The following is a 21,722-nucleotide window of genomic DNA, read 5'->3' on the forward strand; positions in this document are numbered from 1 at the left end:
GGTTAAATACGATACGGAGTAACGACGAACGCTATGAACACAGATTGTTTCATTCATTGTAGCCGAAGCTTCCTGTCTTGACGCAATTGTAAAGGACATTTGGTGACCGCTCCCTTTATTTTTACGGTATCGGTTCTAACTGGGCCGTCTTTCTTCAGTGTGCCGTGTTTAACCACATTATCTGGCCCATTTCTGCGGCTCACGGGTTATCAGGGCACAAGCAGCAGGTAGCGCGGCCGGTGGGTGGTGTGCTGAGGTGAGCGGACACTATTCAAAGGAAGAAGTCATGGTCAACTATCATTTCGCATTCGTCCGTTTCGCGTGTGATGGAGTCCTATAACTTTTTCTTAGAAACTGATACTCGTTGCTTTTAATCTTAAATTTTTTTTCTCCTAAAAAAGTATTTTACTCTGTTAATCTGGAATGAGCGAAAACTGAACTTTTAGCCACTTCGTTGTACGGTTACAGGTTTCTGTTCTGTTTTTTAAGTAACACCGAAGAAAGACAAAAATGCCAGACCAACTGTCAGTGTGTGAGTTCATGGACATAACCCATGAGGACTACAAAGCTCCAACAACTTCCATTTTTACCACCCGAATGGCTCTGTGTCGGAATACAGTGGCCGTGCTGGAGGAGGTGAGTGAACACGGTTTATTTTGTGAAGAACACCAAAAACATTACATACAAACTTCAGCCGAGTTTGTTTTCTGCACAAACGGACCGACGATTAAGGTACCTACACGATATTTAGCATTGACCCACGTTGTTTGTTAATGTTTAGACTCTTTGACGACAGAGGAAAGGAAAATTACTTCCTTCTTTTGGAATCAAAGGTTTTCCAATTGCAGTTTTGTAGTTGGAGGTGAACCTCGCCCATGGGCCAAGCATTGGTACGAGTTACTCACTAGACTGCCTGTATTCCAGTTTTCTGAAGAAAAAATAAGAATTGTAATATATTAGTGTAATCTTAGTCACCCAGAACGTCCTTCCTGAGAATGTAACACTTGAGAAGATAACGTAATCCACGATTGACACTGACTGGTTACAGTCTACTAATATAAATGTAATAGGGGAAACTGCAGTAGAAGTTCTGCACAATTGCAAATAATTTGTGTTCATCACAGCCTACAGAAAATAAAGCCAAATGTTCAGTAAAGGATCAGTAAGATAGAGCTCACTATTAAATAAAGGGTCCATAACTATATTGGATTAAATAAAGGGTCCATAACGAAATTGGAATCACATAAATAGAACTGGATACATTTTTTCCTGTAATTGGAAGACATGCCCTAAGTTTTTATGCCCTATGTTTTTATGCCCTATGTTATTTTCTTTATGCATCAGATGAAAATGAAAACTGAACTGGGTCAAATTCCCACATCTTACATTTTAGACAATAGTGAATTAAATCCCTTTGTTAATGAGAGACAATCCTAGTTATACTCTTGCACCTGGAGATTCAGGTGCCTTTGAACATCTTTTTCTGTGGTACATGATATTGGGTGTGAACTGCAAGGGCCATGTAAGTGTAAAACAAAGAGTTGGGTGTATAGGTATAAATATTATGTATTTCTGGTGCTTAGAATGCATGAAGATGACCAATCAGCAGATGTTTTTAAATTTATGAGCATTATGACATTACAAGCCCCTCCCTCACTGAAACCTGAGGGCATCTCATGGATTTTTCCGGTTACTTCAGTCCAACGTTCTGTGGCTGTTAGTGTTGGTCAGTGGCTGTAGGCTCATAACAAGGAAGTGGTTGTTCCTCACACCTCACAGCTGATACGAGAATCTGACATTTGTGTATACAACTGAGGAACTGAGTTCACGCGCACACACACACACACACACACACTCACACACACACACACACACACACACACACACACACACACACACACACACACACACACACACACACACACACACACACACACACACACACACATAAAGATTGTTGTTAGTTCTCCTGATTGATGTGCACTCCCCATTCCAGTTCTTCCACATGCGTCCTGCCTCCGATGGAAACCCGCCACACCATTCTCCAACGCTCGTCTCTTTCATTCTGAATTCTGTCCCCTCCAGGGTCCGGTAGTCCCGGGGCCTGTTTGCACCTGCCCGTGCTCTTTCCTATGTGGTATCTCCCCCTTTCATTTGGTTTTACTAATTGCACTAGTTACATGAATCGTTTTAATCAACTACAAGGGATGGAAAACTCCAGAACGGGAGTTGGGTTGGAGGTACAGGTTCTGCGCGGAGGCCCGTCGATCTTTGATTCCGCAGACTGGTTAGGACGGTTTACTCTACTGACTCTGACTCCTGAGGACACGGTGCAGGTGTACGTCTGCTCCGCTGCGTTTGCCTTGATGGCTCCTGTGTGACTATAAGCTATTGGTCTGCCCCCCCCCCCCCCCCCCCCCCCCCCCTTCATTTCATCAGAGGTGAATTCTCTGAGTGTGACTCACTCTGAGATTACAGGGCATCACAGGATTTATGTGCTGGTGAGGGAAAAGTATCATAACCCTCTGCAGATTACAGATTGAAAGAGTTTGTGTCATTACGATGTTTAACTCAATCTACCATAATGCTTACGAGGAAATATGGCAGCATTATAAAGTATTAAAGATTGCCAATGTGGTTGCTGATATTTTTTCCATATTTCATGGTTGCATGATTCAAAACTAGTACAGCCTATAATCACTCCTAATGACAAATTTACTCAATATTTAAGGACTGACATTATTAGTTAAAGCTAAATGTTTTGAGCCCCCTTCCTCGCTCACTCTCATGTTGCTGTGTCTCTCGTTTAATAACCGTCCGTTGTGTGTTTACAGGCTCTAGATGCAGACCGCAATGTTCTGAGTAAAATGAAGAAGTCAGTCAAAGCCATAAACACCTCTGGTACCAGTGAGTACGAATGTGGTAGACAGCCCCTCCTGAATCAAGCTGTTCTTGTAGCTTCTCCACACCTCTGCAAGCTTCACACCACACATCTGGTATTCTTGGGCCTGTCACTACAGCTCAGTTTAGACCAAAACCATCAGTAGCACAGGCACACTTTCTTCAGGCCATCCAAACCATTTCTTACCAAGCTTTACCAGACAATGAACAAACTCAGGCTACCTACGTGAATACACAAGTAAGGAAAGAAAGAATGAAAGAAGAAAAGTGTAGAGTAATAAGATCTCTGCAAAAAAAAATGATGTGAGTTTTGTTTCACATTCCTTTCATTCCACCTACCAGTGACCTGTCTTAGCAAGCCTCTCTCTCTCTCCCTCCCTCCCTCTGTTGCTCTCTCTCTCCCTCCTTCTCTCTCTCCCTCTCTGTGTCTTGTTCTCTCTTTCCCTCCCATCATTTCATCAGCTTGGTCTCTTCTTTAATTGCACACTGATGTACTGAAATCCTTCTCTCTGATGTGCTTGAATTGTTCACCCTGCTACAGTCGTAACCCTGCCAGCTCTTTGGCTTCAAAGCCAACACAGCAACATATTTCAGGCGTGAAATCACCTTCATTTACACGCAAAAATATCAGCATTGCATGCATATGTATGTGTGTGTGTTAATTACATGTTTATATGTGGTTTATCATGCCACTGCAAGAGAAATGTGTTCTGCAGCCCTAAAAAAGGTGTTAGTGTTGGTGCATTGACAGAGACCAGGGTGGTAGTATAGTCCTGTGTGGTAGTACAGTCCAGGGTGGTAGTATAGTCCTGTGTGGTAGTACAGTCCAGGGTGGTAGTATAGTCCTGTGTGGTAGTACAGTCCAGTCTTGAAGGGGTAGAAGTGGTACTTTTGCAAGTTGCTAAGCATGAGAAAGATCCAGAAGATAATGACTGCTTGACCAAGTGAGAATCTGTTTCACTTTGTGTTAAACATCACATCTCAGCACTTCAGGGTTCCTAAGGTTAATTTTTCATCTCCCTGGGTTCAAACGAGAACGTGTCACACATGACAAATATGCAGAGTGAACAAACTTGTTAGAGAGCGTGCTATTCTAACCTTAGTCACAGAAAACATGATCACGCTGAACACTGCTCACCCTCAGATCGCTTGACTGGGTGCTTGTCGGTGTAGCATGTAATGTCAAAAGAATGGGCATTAACCTCAGTCCACTGTCGGTGCTCTTTCTTTAGAGCCATTTTGCCAGTTTAAGGATTGCAGTCAGTTGTCTTTACTCTCTGTTAGACTACAGCATTGGGGAAAATGGTTTGTGTTCTGTTGACTGAAATTTGTCATTTTATAATGCACACATATGAGTTCTATACTGGCCCAGTGCCCTCTGACAGGGGATCTGAAGGTGCTGTGGATCTGATCTGTGTGTGTGTGTGTGTGTGTGTGTGTGTGTGTGTGTGTGTGTGTGCGCGGTTCCTCAGGCCATGTGGAAAATGAGGAGCAGTACATCCAGACCCTGGAGAAGTTTGGTGACCCGTCCGTGTACAAGGACGATCCAGACGTGTGTGCCGCCTTCCTCAAGTTTTCAGGCTTTACCAAAGAGCTCACAGCTCTCTTCAAAAACCTAGTGAGTCTCTATGTCTCTCTGCCTGTCTCTCTCTCTCTCTCTCTGTCTCTCTCCCCCTCCCCTCACTGTGCTGTCTAACCCTCCTCTGTGAGTCTGTGGGACTCAGCTCGCTCACTCAGCTACTTTTCTACACAAGACCAGTGTAAGTGAATTTTCTACACAAGACCAGTGTAAGTGAATTTTCTACACAAGACCAGTGTAAGTGAATTTTCTACACAAGACCAGTGTAAGTGAATTTTCTACACAAGACCAGTGTAAGTGAATTTTCTACACAAGACCAGTGTAAGTGAATTTTCTACACAAGACCAGTGTAAGTGAATTTTTTTCCCTTTTTTGCAGTTTTTCATTGTAGCTCCCTTTGTTCATAGTTCACACACACACACACACACACACACACACACACACTCGCACACACAAAAAATGTTTTTACTGGGTGTCAGCATCGCATTTCTTGTTTCTGTCTCACAGTTGCGGCCTGTTCATTTGATGATGGTGGGGGGAATTTTGCATGTAGCAGAGCAGTTTGTAACGTAAGGTGAGCAGCAGCGTGTGAGCAGACGCTCCGTCCTGCTGAACTCAGACCATCTGCTCTGTTTCCTCCACAGCTGCAGAACATGAGCAACATCATCACGTTCCCTTTAGACAACCTGCTGAAAGGAGACCTGAAAGGAGTGAAAGGGGTATGGCATGACTCACCTGCATCATCTTCATCATCATCATCATCATCATCATCATCATCAAAAATTCCAGCCTATAGTGATAAAGTTGGATTAAGTGTGAATGTGTTAAGATATTTCATAAATAAACACGAGCTAAATTATATGCTGATTTAAAAAGTAGTAATAACAGTAAAATAATTTGAAACTTGAACCTTTTTTTATTGCATTCATAGGATCTAAAGAAGCCTTTCGATAAAGCCTGGAAGGACTATGAAACCAAAGTGTAAGCAACACACACACACACATACACACACACACACACACACACACACACACACACACACACACTCTTTGCTTACACACAAAGTCTTTATTTACACACAGTTTACCTCAGAGTGTGGAACTGCAGCAGGCTAGAAGCTGTCAGGTGGTTGGCGGTTAAGTTCAGGTTATGGCCCAGTGATCACTACTGAGATAACACTGTGTGTTTAGGCTCACACTGTGTTCAGTGTAGCGTGCGGTGGAGGAGAACGTTGGATCTAAGCCAGTAAAAACGACACTACCAGGTCTCACTGGGCGATAATCAGCATGCCCCGCTTCTGCTGATATAGAACCCACCGTGTGGCTTTTCTGTGGGACCTGAGGTTCCCTGCACTGGGAAATGGTTACTATTACACATCGTTTCAGTCCGTATGTGGTTGAAGAGAAAGGCCGGCCCAGCGCAAAACACAAGAGCTAATCTGCGTTAGCTCAGAGACTCGGAGCTGCTAGGTTAACAAGCGCGTCACAGAAAACGCAGGTTAGAAGGAGACTGCAGACGGGGCGTCTGGAAACCGTCCTCTACGCCAGCGTGAAGGGAGACACCGACTCCACTGACACGCCCCCTCGCTTCCTCACCGCAGCAGCAAGATCGAGAAGGAGAAGCGCGAACACGCCAAGCAGCACGGCATGATCCGGACGGAGATCAGCGGGGGCGAGATCGCTGAGGAGATGGAGAAAGAGAGGCGCGTCTTTCAGCTCCAGATGTGTGAGGTGAGCGCCGCGCTTGCGGGCCTTTGGGTCGGACCACGGCCGCGTTTCGAGCTCCACTCCTCTCCTGGTGCCGGTTCTGAGGCCCGTTCTGTGTTTCAGTACCTCATCAAAGTGAACGAAATCAAGGTCAAGAAGGGAGTGGACTTGCTACAGAACCTCATCAAATATTTTCATGCCCAATGCAAGTAGGTTGTTTCCAGATGTTCTCACAATATAAGAGCAGTTATGGGGGTTTTGTGGATGTGTCTTTGCAAAACTTTACATTTTCCTTTTGTGCTCAGTTTCTTCCAGGATGGAGTGAAAATTGTGGAGTGTCTCAAGCCAGCGATGGAAAAACTGTCCACAGAGCTCACAGCAGTAAGCTTCATTACCTGTAACTCGGGCAGTAAATCTTACATCTCACAATAATTTGATTTGTTTATGATTCTTTGTGTAATTACTTCATGCACCAATGATTTGATCAAGCTGATTTCATTTTGGATTGACTTAAGAATATTTGAATTGAATCATCTATTCACGCAGTAGTGAAATATAAACAATGAACACTGTGCACACAACTTCACATTCTATATTGAATTTTTCAATGTAGTCTTAGAAGAGCCTGAGAATTTTGTCCAAAACTAGCTATTTTTTCCATACTGAAATTTATTGAGTATTAACATATAGAATATTATTGTTGTCACGATCCACCCCTGACTCCTCCTCTTGGCTTGTGTGAGTGTATACAGTAGTCTGTGTGTACCAGTCACCTGTTTCACCTGTCCCGCGTCTTGTTAGCATGATGTCACACGTGTTGTTAGTGTCAGGTCATTCAGGTGTGTCTATGTCGTGTCCTTTTAACCTGGTCCCTTGCAGCACGTGTTATGTTCTGTTTAAATAAACAGGGGTGAGTTTCCCGAAACGTTCGTAGCGCTAAGTACTCTAAGTACTTCTTAACCTCATACGTTTCATACGAGGTTACGAAGTACTTAGCGCTACGAACGTTTCGGGAAACCCACCCCAGAACGCAATGCTTTAGATTCAGTATCCTGCCTCACCCGAGCCATTACATTTGTAAACAGTTCTAATAATTTTATGTGATGTCATTATGCATAAACACATTTATGCGCTTCTATTACACAGCATCTGAACACCAGACATTTCCATCTCTCTTTCTGTGTGGCAGATTAAACAGACACAGGATGGGGAAAGAAAACAGTTGGTGCAGCTTCGAGACATTATAAAGTCATCCTTACAAACAGACCAGAAAGAGGTGAACCGCACATTTACATGACACACCACAGCCACAAACAAAACAGACATTTCTCTCAAAGCATAACGCTCATAGACTTCATTCGCTCAGGTACGGCAGGTAAAGTGTTGTCAGGTTTTAGAGCTGTAGAATTTCAGTATTACATAAGTATTGGAAGTCTTTCCAGAACTAATAGCACCATGTAAAACCTTCCCACAGCCCTCAGCCATAGAACAAAGGAAAGCCGAAACGTTTTTTTGTAGAAGCATCAGCCATATCTCAGAATCCATAGTCATGTGAGCTGAAGTTTTGTTGCTTTATTGCTTCCACCAAAGATGGACATTTAATTGCAGCATAATGAATGGTTTCTCTCACATCAAGACTGGAAATGAATGGAGAACACAGTTTTGGAAGGCGGTGTATTGTTGTAATACATATAATTGGTTTCGGCAGGAGTCCCAGGCCAAACAGAACACTGGCTACAGTCTGCACCAACTGCAGGGCAACAAGGCCCATGGCACAGAACGTTCTGGAATGCTCTCCAAACGCAGCGAAGGGTGAAGGAAATGTGAAACTTGTGAAACATATTACAGTAACAACATGTGAACATATTAGATGGACCTTCTCTTTAATGTCCATGGTGTTCAACTTTACATTGTTCCTACTTTATACTAGCACTACATTTGCTTGTACGTGGTTGACTTGTCAATTTTATTTGTTTATATACAATGTAGGTGATGTAGGTGCTGTTTAGAGCGGTCATGCTCGTGTGCCAGGGCTGAGTCGTGATGTCTCCTGTCTCTGGCTTGTTTTCAGACTGAGGAAGGTTTGGCAGAAGAGGAAGTGCTCAGTGAAGAACGGAGTGCTGGTCATTTCACACGGCACGGCAAGTAACGCTCGGACCCAGTCGAGACCCGGCAGCCCACGCCAGAACTATACACACAAAATTCCTGTTCTAAGGCACCACCAGTGCAACCCCCTTCTCCCTTTATAAGGTTCTTCATTGTGGGGTTTGTGTGGTTTTGGGTTAGTTAGTTGGTAGTTTAGTGGGTGAGTAATGAAAAACAGGAGACAGGAAGGAGGAGCAGAGGGAGAAGTACGTTATGTCACGGAGAAGTATGCAGAGAGGAAAAGGGAGGAAGTTGAGGCTCAGTCTGAGCCAGGCTCCGCCCCCTCAACGAGCTCCGACAGGACAAAACCAACGCGCCCCGCTCCGCACGTGCCACAGCAGGGCCGAGACGTTGGAAGGGGTCTTGTTCTGCAGGCTTAATTATTTAACGCACAGATGAGTCACGGGGGCTGTGCTTGCCTTCACAGGCCAACGCACCGCCCGCCAAACTGAACCTGTTAACCTGCCAAGTCAAGTGCAACCCAGAGGAGAGGAAGAGCTTTGACCTCATATCCCGTGAGTCCCGGCAAGCTGAAGCGCACTGTGATTCTCTTACTCCACTGGCCTTTCACACTCCCCCGCTAATCGCTCGTCTCTTTTGCCGTTCTGGAACAGATGACCGAACGTATCATTTCCAAGCAGAAGACGAGGCCGATTGTCAAATGTGAGTAGCCCGTGTGGGAGACGTGACGGAGCGACATAGGGAAGTGTATCGTTAAACTACAATGACCTGCTTCCTCCTCCCCTCCCTGATGCAGATGGGTGTCCGTGCTACAGAACTGCAAGGAGGAGGCCCTGAACAACGCCTTCAAGGGCGAGCAGGACGAGGACGAGAGCAACATCGTGCAGGAGCTGACCAAGGCCATCGTGGGCGAGGTGAAGAGGATGAGCGGCAACGACGTGTGCTGCGACTGCGGCGCCCCCAGTGAGTGCTCCGCCCACAACTCCGCCCACAACCCCGCCCACAGTCCCGCCCAGAGCTCCCCCCTCTGTATCCCGTTGCTCATAGGTCCACAACCTTACTGTTTTCTGGACGACATGTGGTAGGACTCTACTTGGTTTTGTCAAGTCATGTTTGCAGAGCTGCCTGGTTGAGAAAAAGGTTCATGCCGAATAATCCCAGAATTCTACCCCAGAGCAACGTGCTAAACTCTGAGTTGCTGTAGCTTAATGTTGGTAATGCGTCTGTTCAAACATAGTTTAACATGTTTGTGTGTCACCTCTGGTGTCCCCCGCAGATCCAACATGGCTCTCCACTAACCTGGGCGTTCTGATTTGCATCGAATGCTCTGGAATTCATCGTGAAATGGGAGTGCACTACTCCAGAATACAGTCTCTCACCCTAGATGTGCTGGGTACATCAGAACTCTTGGTAAGTCCTGGAACGTCACCGGCCGTGGTCGTAGAGGTTCTAAGCGAAGAGGCGAAGTGTGTGACTGCAGTCAATCTCCCACACAGCTGGCCAGGAACGTGGGGAACGCAGGCTTCAATGACATCATGGAGGTGAACCTCTCAGGGGAGAACATATCCAAACCAAGCCCCTCGAGTGACATGTAAGTGATCGTTCCCATTCTCATTCTCGCCATGCTAAAAGGACGCAACGTGATTCAGGAGTCGGGAGCTCTCGGGCCAAAGAAAGCATCACGTAATCTGGTTTAAGGCGTTAGACTCTGGACTGAGCAGCGTTACCCCCAGCTACTACCAGGCTGACTTCCCTTTCCCTGCTGATGTAATTCAGGCAGAGTCGGAAGGACTTCATCGTGGCCAAGTACACGGAGAAACGCTTTGCCCAGCGGCGGCGGGCCGACGGTGCGGCCCGCTTGCGCGGCCTGTACGAGGCCGTGAAGAGCCGCGATATCTTCTCCCTCCTGCAGGTCTATGCTGACGGAGTGGATCTCACGGAGACCTACCCCATGGCCAACGAGCATGTGAGTTTATTTGGGTGACGCGAATCCCTTAATAACCCCTGACCCAGAAGTGCTGAAGAACAACCTCACTGCCTGGCACTCAGGAAACAGGAATGCAGTTCTCCGAGTCCTCTTCCATCCGAACCATATCTCTTGGTAATCCGTGTTACCTTGTTGGTAGGGGTGTGATGAGATCTCGTGTCACGAGATGTCGCGAGATGTAACTCAGTGAGATTTCTAGTCGCGTAAAAAATCTGTCTTGCGAGATTTGTGATCCAGCACGCAGCCAGAATGACGTCTGGAAATACAGGTATTACTATTGAAGATGCCCCCGCCACTTTCAAATCGTTTGTTTGGCAGCATTTTGGGTACACAGCGGAAATGATAAATGGCAAGAGAGTGACTGATAAGACGCGGACTATATGCAAACATTGTATGAAAATAATGCCGTACACTATGACTAATACGAGCAGGATACAGAGACATTTACAGCAGCACCACAGCTCAGTACTCAAATCAACATATCTCACTTGAACAGAGGTAGCAGGGACAGAAAGGCACGCTTTGGCAAGTTGAGACAGCAAAGGATATGGGGAGCAGTGTGGGGATGCTAATATTCTTAAAAATGAACATGGCAGTGTAGTTGCAGCAAATTCAGTGACATACTTGGTCAGGCTCAGTTTGCACTATTTGCACTCTGTATTGACAGAGAATAACTTTTTGTTTTGCACATAATACAGTGAGTCCCCACTTAACGACGGGTCTGGTTGACGACGGACCGGAGTCACGACCGACTTTTTTTTTTTTTTTTTCGCGCGGTGTGCAGAGGAGCAGTGGCAGCACAGTGGAGTGTTGTGGAGTGTTGTGGACGATAACATTGTTCGTTTTTTCTATACTGTATTAGCGTATCTAAATCTAGGGTCACGCTTAACGACGAAAACTGCTTTACGACGCACTTTTCAGTCTCTAACCCCGTCGTTAAGCGGGGACTCACTGTAATATTGTTTGTGCTTGAAATATTTTTATTTATTTTAACTCATGAAATTTTCTTTTTATTTCAATTTGTAGAGGAAGAAGTTTATTAAAAGTTCATGCTTACACCATGCACGTTAAGAGTTATAATAAAACATTTCAAAATGCATGTGTAACTCAGTTAAATAAAAGTCTGTTGTCCAGTCATATAATTTGTCATTTTAGTTTTCTTAAAATCTCATCTCGTCTCGTTCTCGTGAACCCAATATCGTGTCTCGTCTCGTCTAGTGAGCTGAGTCACACCCCTACTTGTTGTTAATCCGTTTTACCATGTGGGTAATCCGTGTTACCTTGTTACACTCAATAACCAGCTTCCTGAACTGGTTCTCTCATTATTCTGTCGTTTTTGGAGGTAACCCGTGCTCATTTGCGTTTTTATGGTACAGGAGCCGGGCGAGACAGCGCTGCACCTGGCTGTGCGCGTCGTGGACAGAAACTCCCTCCATATTGTAGACTTCCTTGTGCAGAACAGGTACGGCAGCTGCTTTTCACAGCTGGTGCTGGATTCTTAAAAAAAAAAAGGAAAAAGAAAAGAAAGGGAAAAAAATTGTGGTTAATTAGTCATTTCACGAGGCCTTGTATGTGTGTGTGTGTGTGTGTGTGTGTACAGTGGGAATCTGAACAAGCAGACAGCAAAAGGCAGCACAGCCCTACACTACTGCTGCCTCACAGGGAACAGTGAATGCCTGAAACTGTTGCTGCGGAGCAAGGCCTCCGTCACCACCCGTAAGAACCACACCCGTGACAGCGCCACCGTGTGGCCACGGAGCCCACGGCCCGCGTCCTACCTCAGCACTTAACTCTGCCTTTACCTAATGCGCGTTCCTCGTCTGTCACGTGTCTCCTTCAGCCAATGAAGCGGGAGAGACTGCCCTGGACCTGGCCAGGCGGCTGAGACACACACAGTGTGAAGAGCTGGTGGGGGGATCTTTCTCCTTTTTGATTTATGCAAATCGCAGCACCATCAACAAATTAGTATATTTGTACAAATCATATAGGCGTGTTCCTGCTTATTTGTGATTTTTAAAAGCCACTCAGTATGTTACATCCTCCAGTGACTTGAAGTCTTTAGTTTGTGTAGATAAATGTCAAAGTGCTGCACGTCTCTGGGTGGGAGCTGCTGTCTAAGCCACGCCCATTCCTGTCTGACTCCTCCTCTCTCGGCAGCTAACCCAGGCACAGACAGGCAAGTTTAATGTGCATGTGCACGTGGAGTATGAGTGGTGCCTGCACAACGAAGATCTGGACGAGAGTGATGACGAGATGGAGGACAAGGTGAGCACGCCTCCCTCTTTACTGCTCACTCACTCACTCACTCACTCACTCACTCACTCACTCACTCACTCACACACCTACTGAACTCCGCAGTAGTGGTTGAATGTGTCCTGCTGTCTGTGTCCTGCAGCCCATCCCCCAGAAGAGGGAGGAGCGTCCCGTCAGCTGTTTCCTGCCCGCCGGGGCGGCCGCCATGCAGCCCAACATGGCCGCCCTGGCGCGCGACGTGGTCAACGTGGTGCGGGACAAGCAGAGGGCCTTCATCCCCAGCCTGCTGTGCAACGAGACCTACGGCACCATGCTGGACCTCAGCCCCCCGCCCCCCAGCCTGCCTGGCCTGCCCCAGCTGCCCCCCCGCAACCCGCCCATGGGTGAGCGCTTTGCTCCGCCCCCGCCAGCTTGCGGGCGGCTCCAGAACCCCACCGTGTGTAGATATGCTGGGTTAACCCCGCGGGGCGTCGACCGGTGTGTCGTGTTTTCAGGTCCAGGCGGGTGGATGCCGATGGAGTCCGCCGGGCGCCAGAGGTCTTCGTCGGACCCTTCCAACCCCTGCAGTCCTGACAGCAACACCTACGGTACGTGTCTGGCCTCGATCGCCCCACAGCTCAGACCGTTAATGTCCGGGGGAACCGCACTTCATCTCCCGCCTGTTAAACGGGGCTGTGAGCTAATGCTGATGCACTTTCAGCCGGGTGATGTAATGCAGCGTTTCCCAGACCCATAACGGCCCGGGCCAGCACATTTTAACGGCTCCCCTCATAACACACGACCTATAACAAGCCCGTCGTGACTTTTAAATGGGTCTGTTAGAACATTGGCGACACAGAATGTGGGGTGTAGGTGTGCTCCAACACCCAGGCTGGGCTAACGCTGATCTAATACGCTTTCTCTCTCCTATAGTTCTGCCTCCTGCCCCTCCTCCTCCTCCTCCTCCGGTCATCAAAAAGCCCAGCGCTCCAGAGTACAAGCCCCAGGCCAAGAGCATGCCTCTGCCTCCAGTGCCCCCCACGCTGCCCCCCATGACCTCACTGCCCCCCATCCCGCCCATTCCCACCGCCCCTCCGGTCATTCCAGCGCCCCCTGCTCCGCCCCCTTTCAAAGCGCCGGCACCACCCGTGCCTACACCTCCCAGAGGCCCCGCCCTCAAACCTCCCTCGGGGTATGACACCACACCGATCTGCACCACGGGGGGGGGGGGGGGGGGGGGGGGTGGTTGTTTTATGCGCCCTCTGCCACTCAGTTCCTTTAATCACGTTTGTTAAAAACTTGTGTTTTCACCCTTTCAGAGCAGATAAAAGTGTTCCCAAGTCACTGCCTCCCAGACCCAGACCCAGTGATGTCACTGGTACGTTCAGAACACATGAGATCTTTAATACACAGGCAGAGCCCAATTTCTATACCTGAAGGGCATATTTTGTGTTGGTAGTGTGTGGAACTATGATACTTAATTTTGTTTATTTCCTGATCTTACAAACAGAAAAGGATGGTTCTGTTCCGCCCCCCAGTTCAGCAACGGCACCGCCTCCTGCCCCGCCCCCAGTCCCAAAGCCCAGAATAGTCCAGCCTGTAAGAGTGCACTTCACTTTCAGTGCTACCTAGTCATAATACAACACATCCTAAAAGATTTATATTGTTGTGTTTTGTTGGAAATATTTCAAATAAACATGCGACAGAAACCAAAACCCAAGCGAGTGAAAGCCATCTACAAGTGTGTGGCGGATAACCCAGACGAGCTGACGTTTACCGAGGGCGAGGTGATCATCGTGGATGGAGAGGAGGACAAAGAGTGGTGGGTGAGTAGCACGTGCTGCCACACACACACACACACACACACACACACACACACACACACACACACACACACACACACAGAGGCAGGCAGGCTGAGATCAACAAACAGGGGTTTCAGTTCAGCCAGAGCAGCTGAGCGCACTCTTTGTCCGAGACCCTGATCTGATGTTCCTTCATCTTCCAGGTGGGCCACATCGATGGAGAGCCGACCAGAAGAGGAGTCTTCCCTGTGTCATTTGTACACTTCATCTCTGACTGATGGCAGCTGTAGTAGAGACACACACCAAGACTGCCTATTTTCCAAGACAGAAATGCTCAACAAGGAGCAGGTTGTGAGGTTATACAATGTATTGCTAAACGGTACCCAAAAGACCTCAGCTGTTAGGAAGACCCCTAGCAATATCCTCACAATAAAGATATTTACAAAGCCTTAAACCCCTCAGTAAGGAGAAATTAGAGGAAAATACTTAACTTTGCCCTTTCCTGCCAATCATCTCACTCCAGTGCAATAGGACTGTGCCTTAACGCAGTGAACGAAGCTCGGTCGTCCTTCAGGTACCACGGGGGCGTGGCCTTCTGGGAGCAGAGGCCACACCTCCTCCACTCGCTCATGCTTGGTTTTATTGGAGCATTTTGTTTGCTTTAGAGTTCAGTTGCAGAGCAACTGTTAGTGTACAGTGTAATTAGATGGCCTCTCAAAACATGTTTCATCAAAGCATTACCCTATTCTGTGTTTTTGGATAAGGTCACTGAATGATGTTCACTGAATATTTTACACTGTTCCAAACAACTGCAGTTTTATTTCCTGAGAATATTTTGACAAAAGTCATGATAGAGCTTGCCTTGGTAATACTTAATACTATGAAGAACATTTACAGCTACAAATATAGTTTTAATTAATGCCAATAGATTGTTTTTTATTTATCAACGATGCCATTATTTACCATGGACAATATTTCTTTGTCAAATTATGTGCATTTTAATGGATTTTTCAAACCAATTCTGGTTTCATGTAGTATATAAAAATAAGGACTTTTATTATATGAACCGACAGCTTTCCTTGTTGTGGTCATCACACTATACACAGAGCTAGCTGCTGTTATATACACATTTTCATATTTTCAAACATTTTCTTTACCAGCTACTCCTAACAGTACAAAGATATGAACAGAAGAATGTGCCTTAAAAATGCAGAGAAAATAGCAAATTTTAGGCAGATCAGATTAATGCATATAAAAATAAAGCTCCAAACTCGTCAGACTTCGCCCTAGAAGAGCAGCTTTCTCACCAGATCTTCCATGACTGCATTAACACCAGTGTTACGTTATCAGACCAGTGTAGTCCTTTACAACAGGCAGGCTGTTCCACGGTTTTAGAAATGCAGTCTTTTGGACCCTTAGGCACTCCGTACAGCAGTAGATGGGACATCTATTGGCACAGAGAAGAGGTTCATTACACATGTTTTTTTCCCCCAAAACCTAATCGCGTTACGTTGATCACCACTGCATTCACAAGTACACCGAAGTCGTGTTCAAACCAAAACACCGCCTATCTCACGGTCCCCCCCACTTTTGGCACGCATGGTGTTTGGGATTCTTTTGTCGTGACGTGAGCCGGACCTGTGAGCGGTGCGGTGGTGATCCTGCTCTCCTCCAGCGTGAGGAAGCGGCCCGTCTTCGGCTGCTCCGGGACCGCCCCGCCGGGCCCGTCCGTCTCGCACGTCAGCGCGCTGATGGGGCCTCGGCAGCCCTTCAGGTGGATCAGGATAGAGTCCTGACGCGGGACACGAAACACAGAGCATCACTCACGCTTCCACAGCACGGCGCCATCATCTTGGATACTTGTAGACTTATTGACTTGGTACTAATAAATAAGTACATCGATTTTAGGGAAGAAAAAGACCCAAACGAGACAGCAGCTTCAGTGATGTTCAGAACTGGCAGTTATTTACACACCTGGGCCTTAAAAATATAAACGTGTAGCAAATTTCTTATTCCTTGTATCAGTATGTTTTCTCAACTGTCTTGATTCACGGCCCCGGTCCTGTCCAGTTCTCTGGGGATTACCTCCGTGGGAGTGGGGACCTCCAGTTTGGTCTCCTCTGGGGCTTTGATGGCTATCACAGTCTGATCATGGAAGGCTCCTATCTGACGGATATCTTCATACGTCACATAAGCGGAGGTGAAGAACAGTTAAGGAACATGCAGGAGATATCTACCGGAGAAAGACCGGTCACAACTCTTAACAGGCCAATGAGTCTAACACATAACTGTAATGTTACTCTTACAGTCCTTGTCCAAAAATTATTTATCTGAATTTATGATATACTAGAGACATACACACATTTCTGCAAGCAATACTGAAAACCATCTACAATGAGAGTCCCCAAAATTCCAACACATGCTTTTGTTTAAAGAACTACAGAAACTCTGTTCCATCTTTGATACTCTTCATCCACCCTGAGCATCACACAGCTCACTTCGCAACACCCGCCATGACTCTATGGGGCTGCAGCAGGACCAGAAGCCTCGGAGGATATTTGGCGTTCTCTTTGAGGTCCGTCAGGGCAAAGAGCTGTTGAGCACAGTCTTTGATGAGCCAGTCCAGAGCCTCCTCCATGCTCTTCAGGTTTAGCAGATCAAGCTTTACTTTGGTCTTCCAGTGGCCTTTGAAACAGCTAATGGGAGTCGGGCCCCTTTAATCACAGTGGAGAAAAGAAAAAGTGTTGAACTGCACTTTGAGTACATATAGGCTCCGAAGCATGAACTACGCTTCACTTGTAAGAGTAAAAGCAGGAAGGACTTTCACACGGGAAATTGACATATTCTACAATCAGACGAATGTTTGGATTGCAAGATAAATGTTTTGTTTTTTTCTATTTCTACTTCCTGAATGAGTATAAAGGGGTAATATAAAAATTTTATTTTGGTCGTGATTAAATAATCACATCACAAATGCTCATTGTTTGGGTCCTTTTCCATAAATTACACCATTTAAAACAGTTGTGTAATTAATACTCTTGCTGTCATGTTAAACAGTTTGTTTTTATAAATGCTGGGTCACACTAATTTTATATATCTTTAAATACGGCATTACTGTTTTGCAGGTGCGTAATGCATTCATTTTGTTACACTCCCTCCTAAAAGCCAGAATCAATGTGGAAACAATAATCTGTGCTAACGATGGCTCAGTCTGCACTTACACCCATTGGATCTTATTTTTTGACTTCTTCTTGATGAGTTGGATGCCATCGAGCACGTTGGTGATGTCATAGACCCTCCTCTTGCGTGTGCCTAGTTTTTTTGAGGCTTCGTTAAGGTCGAGGATTCCTTCTGGTGCAGAGTGAAGCAGATCCATGAAGCGCTTGGTAAGCCGCCCCAGAGTGACCTCAGAGCGGTCGTAGAATCCTGAGGAGATGAACAGGTGAAACTTTGACGACGCTTCAGACAAATACAATATCACAGACAGATTCAGAGCAGAAAGCAAGCTTAATAAAAGAGCTTTTGTCACGTGATTTAAAACATGTAATCAAATCTTGTACCTGGTCTTGGTGGAGCATGTTTTAGTCCTGTGGAACTGCTGAGTGTTTCTTTACTAAACCAAGAGAAACAAATTAAACCTAAGAAAAAACCCCAAAACAAAAGCAAGACTTTAAAGACGTGCTATGCCGTTTCATCTCTTCAGGAACAACTTACAGTCTAGCCAGCCATTCCTGCTCTGCCTCGTTTTGCATGCACAGTGGTCCATCTTCCGGATCATCTTCCTCCTCGCCCTCTTCATCTTCATCATAGACGTCATCATCATCATCATCATCATCACAATCATCATCAATATCAACATCAACACACTACAAAAAAAATATACACAGTAACTTCAGTCTTCACACAACCAAAGATTCAAACATACATTATTGTTTTAAGTAGACTGAACTTGTGTGGATGGTTAAACTAATAAGAATGAATCATTATGAAGCAAAGTCCTCACAGCCATGTCAGGTGGGGGATCTCCGTGCTCATCAGACGAGATACATTCGTTTGTGCCCAGAGATCCTTCTAACGGGGGCGTGATGGGAACAGCGTCGGGTCTGATCCCGGTAGGTGTGATGTGCTCCCGCAGGAAATGGTCTTCACATATCTGGTACCGCTCCGAGAAGAACCGATCCGACTCCCGCAAAGCGGCCAGCCACACTTTCACGCGGGCCTTATCTGTAGGAAAACTAAAAAATCGCTTTCGGGGGCGATTTGGTATCTCCCCTGGCTTCAGATCACTTTGATTCAGGCATTCTTTCACCACGCACTTCACCATGTTGGCACAAGAAGACGCGTAGCTGCGAACATGGAGCGATCCTGTTTGTTTACGCACGTTGACCAACGCGCACTTCCATACGAGTGGAAGTCGCCATCTCACGTGATCGTTAACTGACCAATCAAGAAGCCGGAAGGTGAAGTTCTTCTTCTACCTGCTCGTTTCATGTTTTTCATAACGCATTAATACCACCTCGTGGACCGGAGAGATAAACATTTTCCTTTTTTTTGTTAATTTACAGCATTAAAATCAACCATTACAACAGGACATAAATATTCCAAAATAAACCACGTTCTTTTTGCTTTTTTATTTGTGTAATATATTACTAAATTCTTATTCTGTCATATTTCCTGAAGAAACAGTAAAATGATGTATAGAGTAGCGTTCCTCTGCCCATCTTCCTGTTCAAAATAGACAAAAGAAATAGTGTCCATTTTTGCTTCGTCCAAGCGTCCAATATACAAGACCTAAACCATTAACAGTGTCTGTATATGAAATCGCATACTTTCAATTATACCATATTTTAGTATGACCAAATATCAGAGGTGTCAATTCCAGGTTCAGAAAATAAAAGTCCTCACCAGGATTTTGCTCAAGCTTGCTAGATTTTCTAATTAATGCAATTCAGGTAAAATTAGTGGAATCAACACAATCCAGGAAGTAAAAATATACAATGCAAAATATAGGCTACTTAACAGAATCCAAATACAGTAATACAATAGGCTACAGAATTGAATTCTGAAAACGCTAATGTGCTGTAAGACACTAATTCAAACCCAACATGCACCACATAAAGGGATATGTGATTTTGTTTGTGTTATTTAAACAGCAAAATACAGCTGCATACAAAGTACACTTTTTTTTTTTACATTTATTACTACAGAGCAAACAGCATCAGGCATGAGCTCTTTACTGCTATTTACTGTGAAAGGCTATGTTGACACTTTTGATGGTGGTGCCATCCCAAGGGTTTCTATTATTTTGAAAATCATTAACAACTACAAAATGTTAATTCTGTGAATTAAAAACGTTAGGTGCCCACAGTGACCTTTTCAGCAAGTAATAGCAAAGTGATCACCCCCCGTATTTATATTTGGATATTGGATAAGAAAAGAACAAGATTTAAAACAAATGGCTCCTGAGGTTTATTGTCAAAATGGTTGGGCTTCTACAGATAGGAACAGTGCTGGAGATGAGTAGTTTTTACTTTTGTTTCACAGCTGGCATTCCTATGTTGTGCAAAGAGTATCAGAGTGTGGGAGAGCTGGCAGCAAAACCTCTGGTCAGGGGCTCAGTGGAGCAGCAGAGACACATAGAGCCAGGCCAGCAGAACACATGAGCATGGATACTGGAAAGAGAGTTTAATAACCTCTTCAACACAGTTAGCAAGCTCAACGTACAAACATTTATCAGAGGTCCTCAGCCTGCATGGAGCACATATATATTCTCATGGCTACTTGGATTAAAGACTTGGCTACACAAAAGCAGTAGATCAAACAGCCTGGTCTTTATTGACAACTTTGACCTGTTTGTTGAGAAGATGGAATTTTCTAGGCGAGATGGACTGCACACAAACATGAGAGGAGCCAATATTCTGACAGATAACTTTTATTTGCTCGGTGCACAATTTCTCCAGCCCCATTAGTGGTTACGCATTGGCGCAGACCTCCAAGGACTACCCTGCATCAGCGGATTTTATCACCCCAGACCCACAACATCTTCCCCCACGCTGTGAGCATCCCCATGGTACTGCAGACCTCGAGCGAGAGCCCCCGACGATTTCTGAGCTCATCAGCTTCCAAGACCCCTAAAAGGACCATCCCCTCTCCCCTCTCACCCCACCCAAACCTCCCAGCAACTTCGGAGAAGCTGGTCTCAGTTGGGATGAGGCTGCCACTTTCCCTGTCAGCCAGCCCTCACATACACCGTAAAATCAGCCCAGGTCCTACTCCACCCATATCTATCACCTCACCTCCACTTTCGTCCCACCAGACCGTCCCCTAAGAAGCATCAATCTCCTCCACCACCTGTGGCTCAAATCTCTTCAAGCACCAGAACATCATGTTCTTTGCTCCATCACCAACGGTATATAATAAGAGTGTCAACAGTCTAGTGGTGTGCCACATCCTTCAGGTCTCTGCTGTTACAGTGATGACGTAAGCAGCAATACCTGCTTTCAAAAGAAGCTTGAACACAGCATGCCTGTAATCTCCTTCATACAAGTGCTTATCGGAAACAGAAACAACACAAGAAGTGCATGTCAGACACTGTAAATGTGTCTGACCTGAAGCATGTGAGATGTGAGTCACAGCATTTGGGGCAATGCAATATGTTACTAAGTTAGCACTACTCAATATTAGACCATGCACAAACTAGTCATTTAAATAATCATTTCATTATACTGTAACTCATGGACTTTATGATTTGATGATTTTAATTGGGACAGCACGACAAAATTTAAACTTTTTAAATGTCTCTTGGACCAGCTGAAAAGGCTTTATGTAATGGTCAAGTGCAATCAGTTATCATTTGATTGTTTTACATGCTTTGGGTATCTCTGTGCAGTTCTGAACGTAAAGCCAAGAATATTACTAATAACGGTCTACAGACGTCCAAAGTATAATGCAGATTTTTATTAATGAATTTACAGACTTGTTATCTTTCATTTCCACTGGTTTTATAATTGCTGGTGATTTTAACATGCACATGCAAAGGTTCTCTGTGCCATGTTGAACACTTCCTGTCTCAGCATGTGAGGGAGAACACACTGTCATGGCCACATTCTACACTTTATTTTTATCTCAAAAGGTCTCAACCTATCAGCCTCTGTAAAGGGGCGTAGCTTTGACACATCATTATACTGTGTGTTCACTAGACCTCAAGAACTGTGCGTCACTTGTAAGAAGAGGTTTATAAATGACAGCACAGCTACTGTTTTCATCAGGAAAATGCTCAAAAATGCTCAGTGTTATGGATGATCTCAGTCCCGTCAAAGCTAAAACCCTTAATGCCAGCAGAAAGCACCATGGAGAAATACCACTGCGATTCACATTCAAAAGAGAGCATACAAAATGCTTGAGAC

At 45.5% G+C, this 21,722-nt stretch overlaps 2 protein-coding genes across 2 annotated transcripts; one reads left to right on the forward strand and one right to left on the reverse strand.

Annotated features, from left to right (window-relative positions):
• The first annotated feature begins 44 nt into the window (after positions 1 to 44).
• On the forward strand, positions 45 to 14,739 carry asap2b (ArfGAP with SH3 domain, ankyrin repeat and PH domain 2b). Its single transcript, XM_076993150.1, has 29 exons — positions 45 to 256; positions 490 to 636; positions 2,835 to 2,907; positions 4,374 to 4,519; positions 5,125 to 5,199; positions 5,412 to 5,461; positions 6,081 to 6,210; positions 6,310 to 6,395; positions 6,492 to 6,567; positions 7,376 to 7,462; positions 7,895 to 7,998; positions 8,258 to 8,327; positions 8,759 to 8,846; positions 8,946 to 8,994; positions 9,089 to 9,255; positions 9,569 to 9,702; positions 9,789 to 9,883; positions 10,069 to 10,258; positions 11,656 to 11,741; positions 11,880 to 11,995; positions 12,120 to 12,187; positions 12,437 to 12,544; positions 12,675 to 12,915; positions 13,027 to 13,119; positions 13,445 to 13,703; positions 13,831 to 13,889; positions 14,022 to 14,110; positions 14,218 to 14,337; positions 14,520 to 14,739. Exons 2-29 carry the CDS (start codon positions 511 to 513, stop codon positions 14,592 to 14,594), a joined length of 3,060 nt encoding a protein of 1,019 aa, XP_076849265.1. The 5' UTR covers positions 45 to 256; positions 490 to 510; the 3' UTR covers positions 14,595 to 14,739.
• A 313-nt stretch (positions 14,740 to 15,052) lies between these two features.
• e2f6 (E2F transcription factor 6) lies at positions 15,053 to 18,752 on the reverse strand. The gene is made up of 8 exons (XM_076993154.1): positions 18,320 to 18,752; positions 18,031 to 18,182; positions 17,877 to 17,929; positions 17,538 to 17,742; positions 16,875 to 17,030; positions 16,402 to 16,516; positions 15,955 to 16,108; positions 15,053 to 15,763 (listed from the first exon to the last, which is right to left on the reverse strand). Exons 1-8 carry the CDS (start codon positions 18,638 to 18,640, stop codon positions 15,732 to 15,734), a joined length of 1,188 nt encoding a protein of 395 aa, XP_076849269.1. The 5' UTR covers positions 18,641 to 18,752; the 3' UTR covers positions 15,053 to 15,731.
• Between the last annotated feature and the right edge of the window lie 2,970 nt (positions 18,753 to 21,722).

Source organism: Brachyhypopomus gauderio, unplaced genomic scaffold, assembly GCF_052324685.1.
Source record: "Brachyhypopomus gauderio isolate BG-103 unplaced genomic scaffold, BGAUD_0.2 sc104, whole genome shotgun sequence".
Lineage (NCBI taxonomy): Eukaryota > Metazoa > Chordata > Actinopteri > Gymnotiformes > Hypopomidae > Brachyhypopomus > Brachyhypopomus gauderio.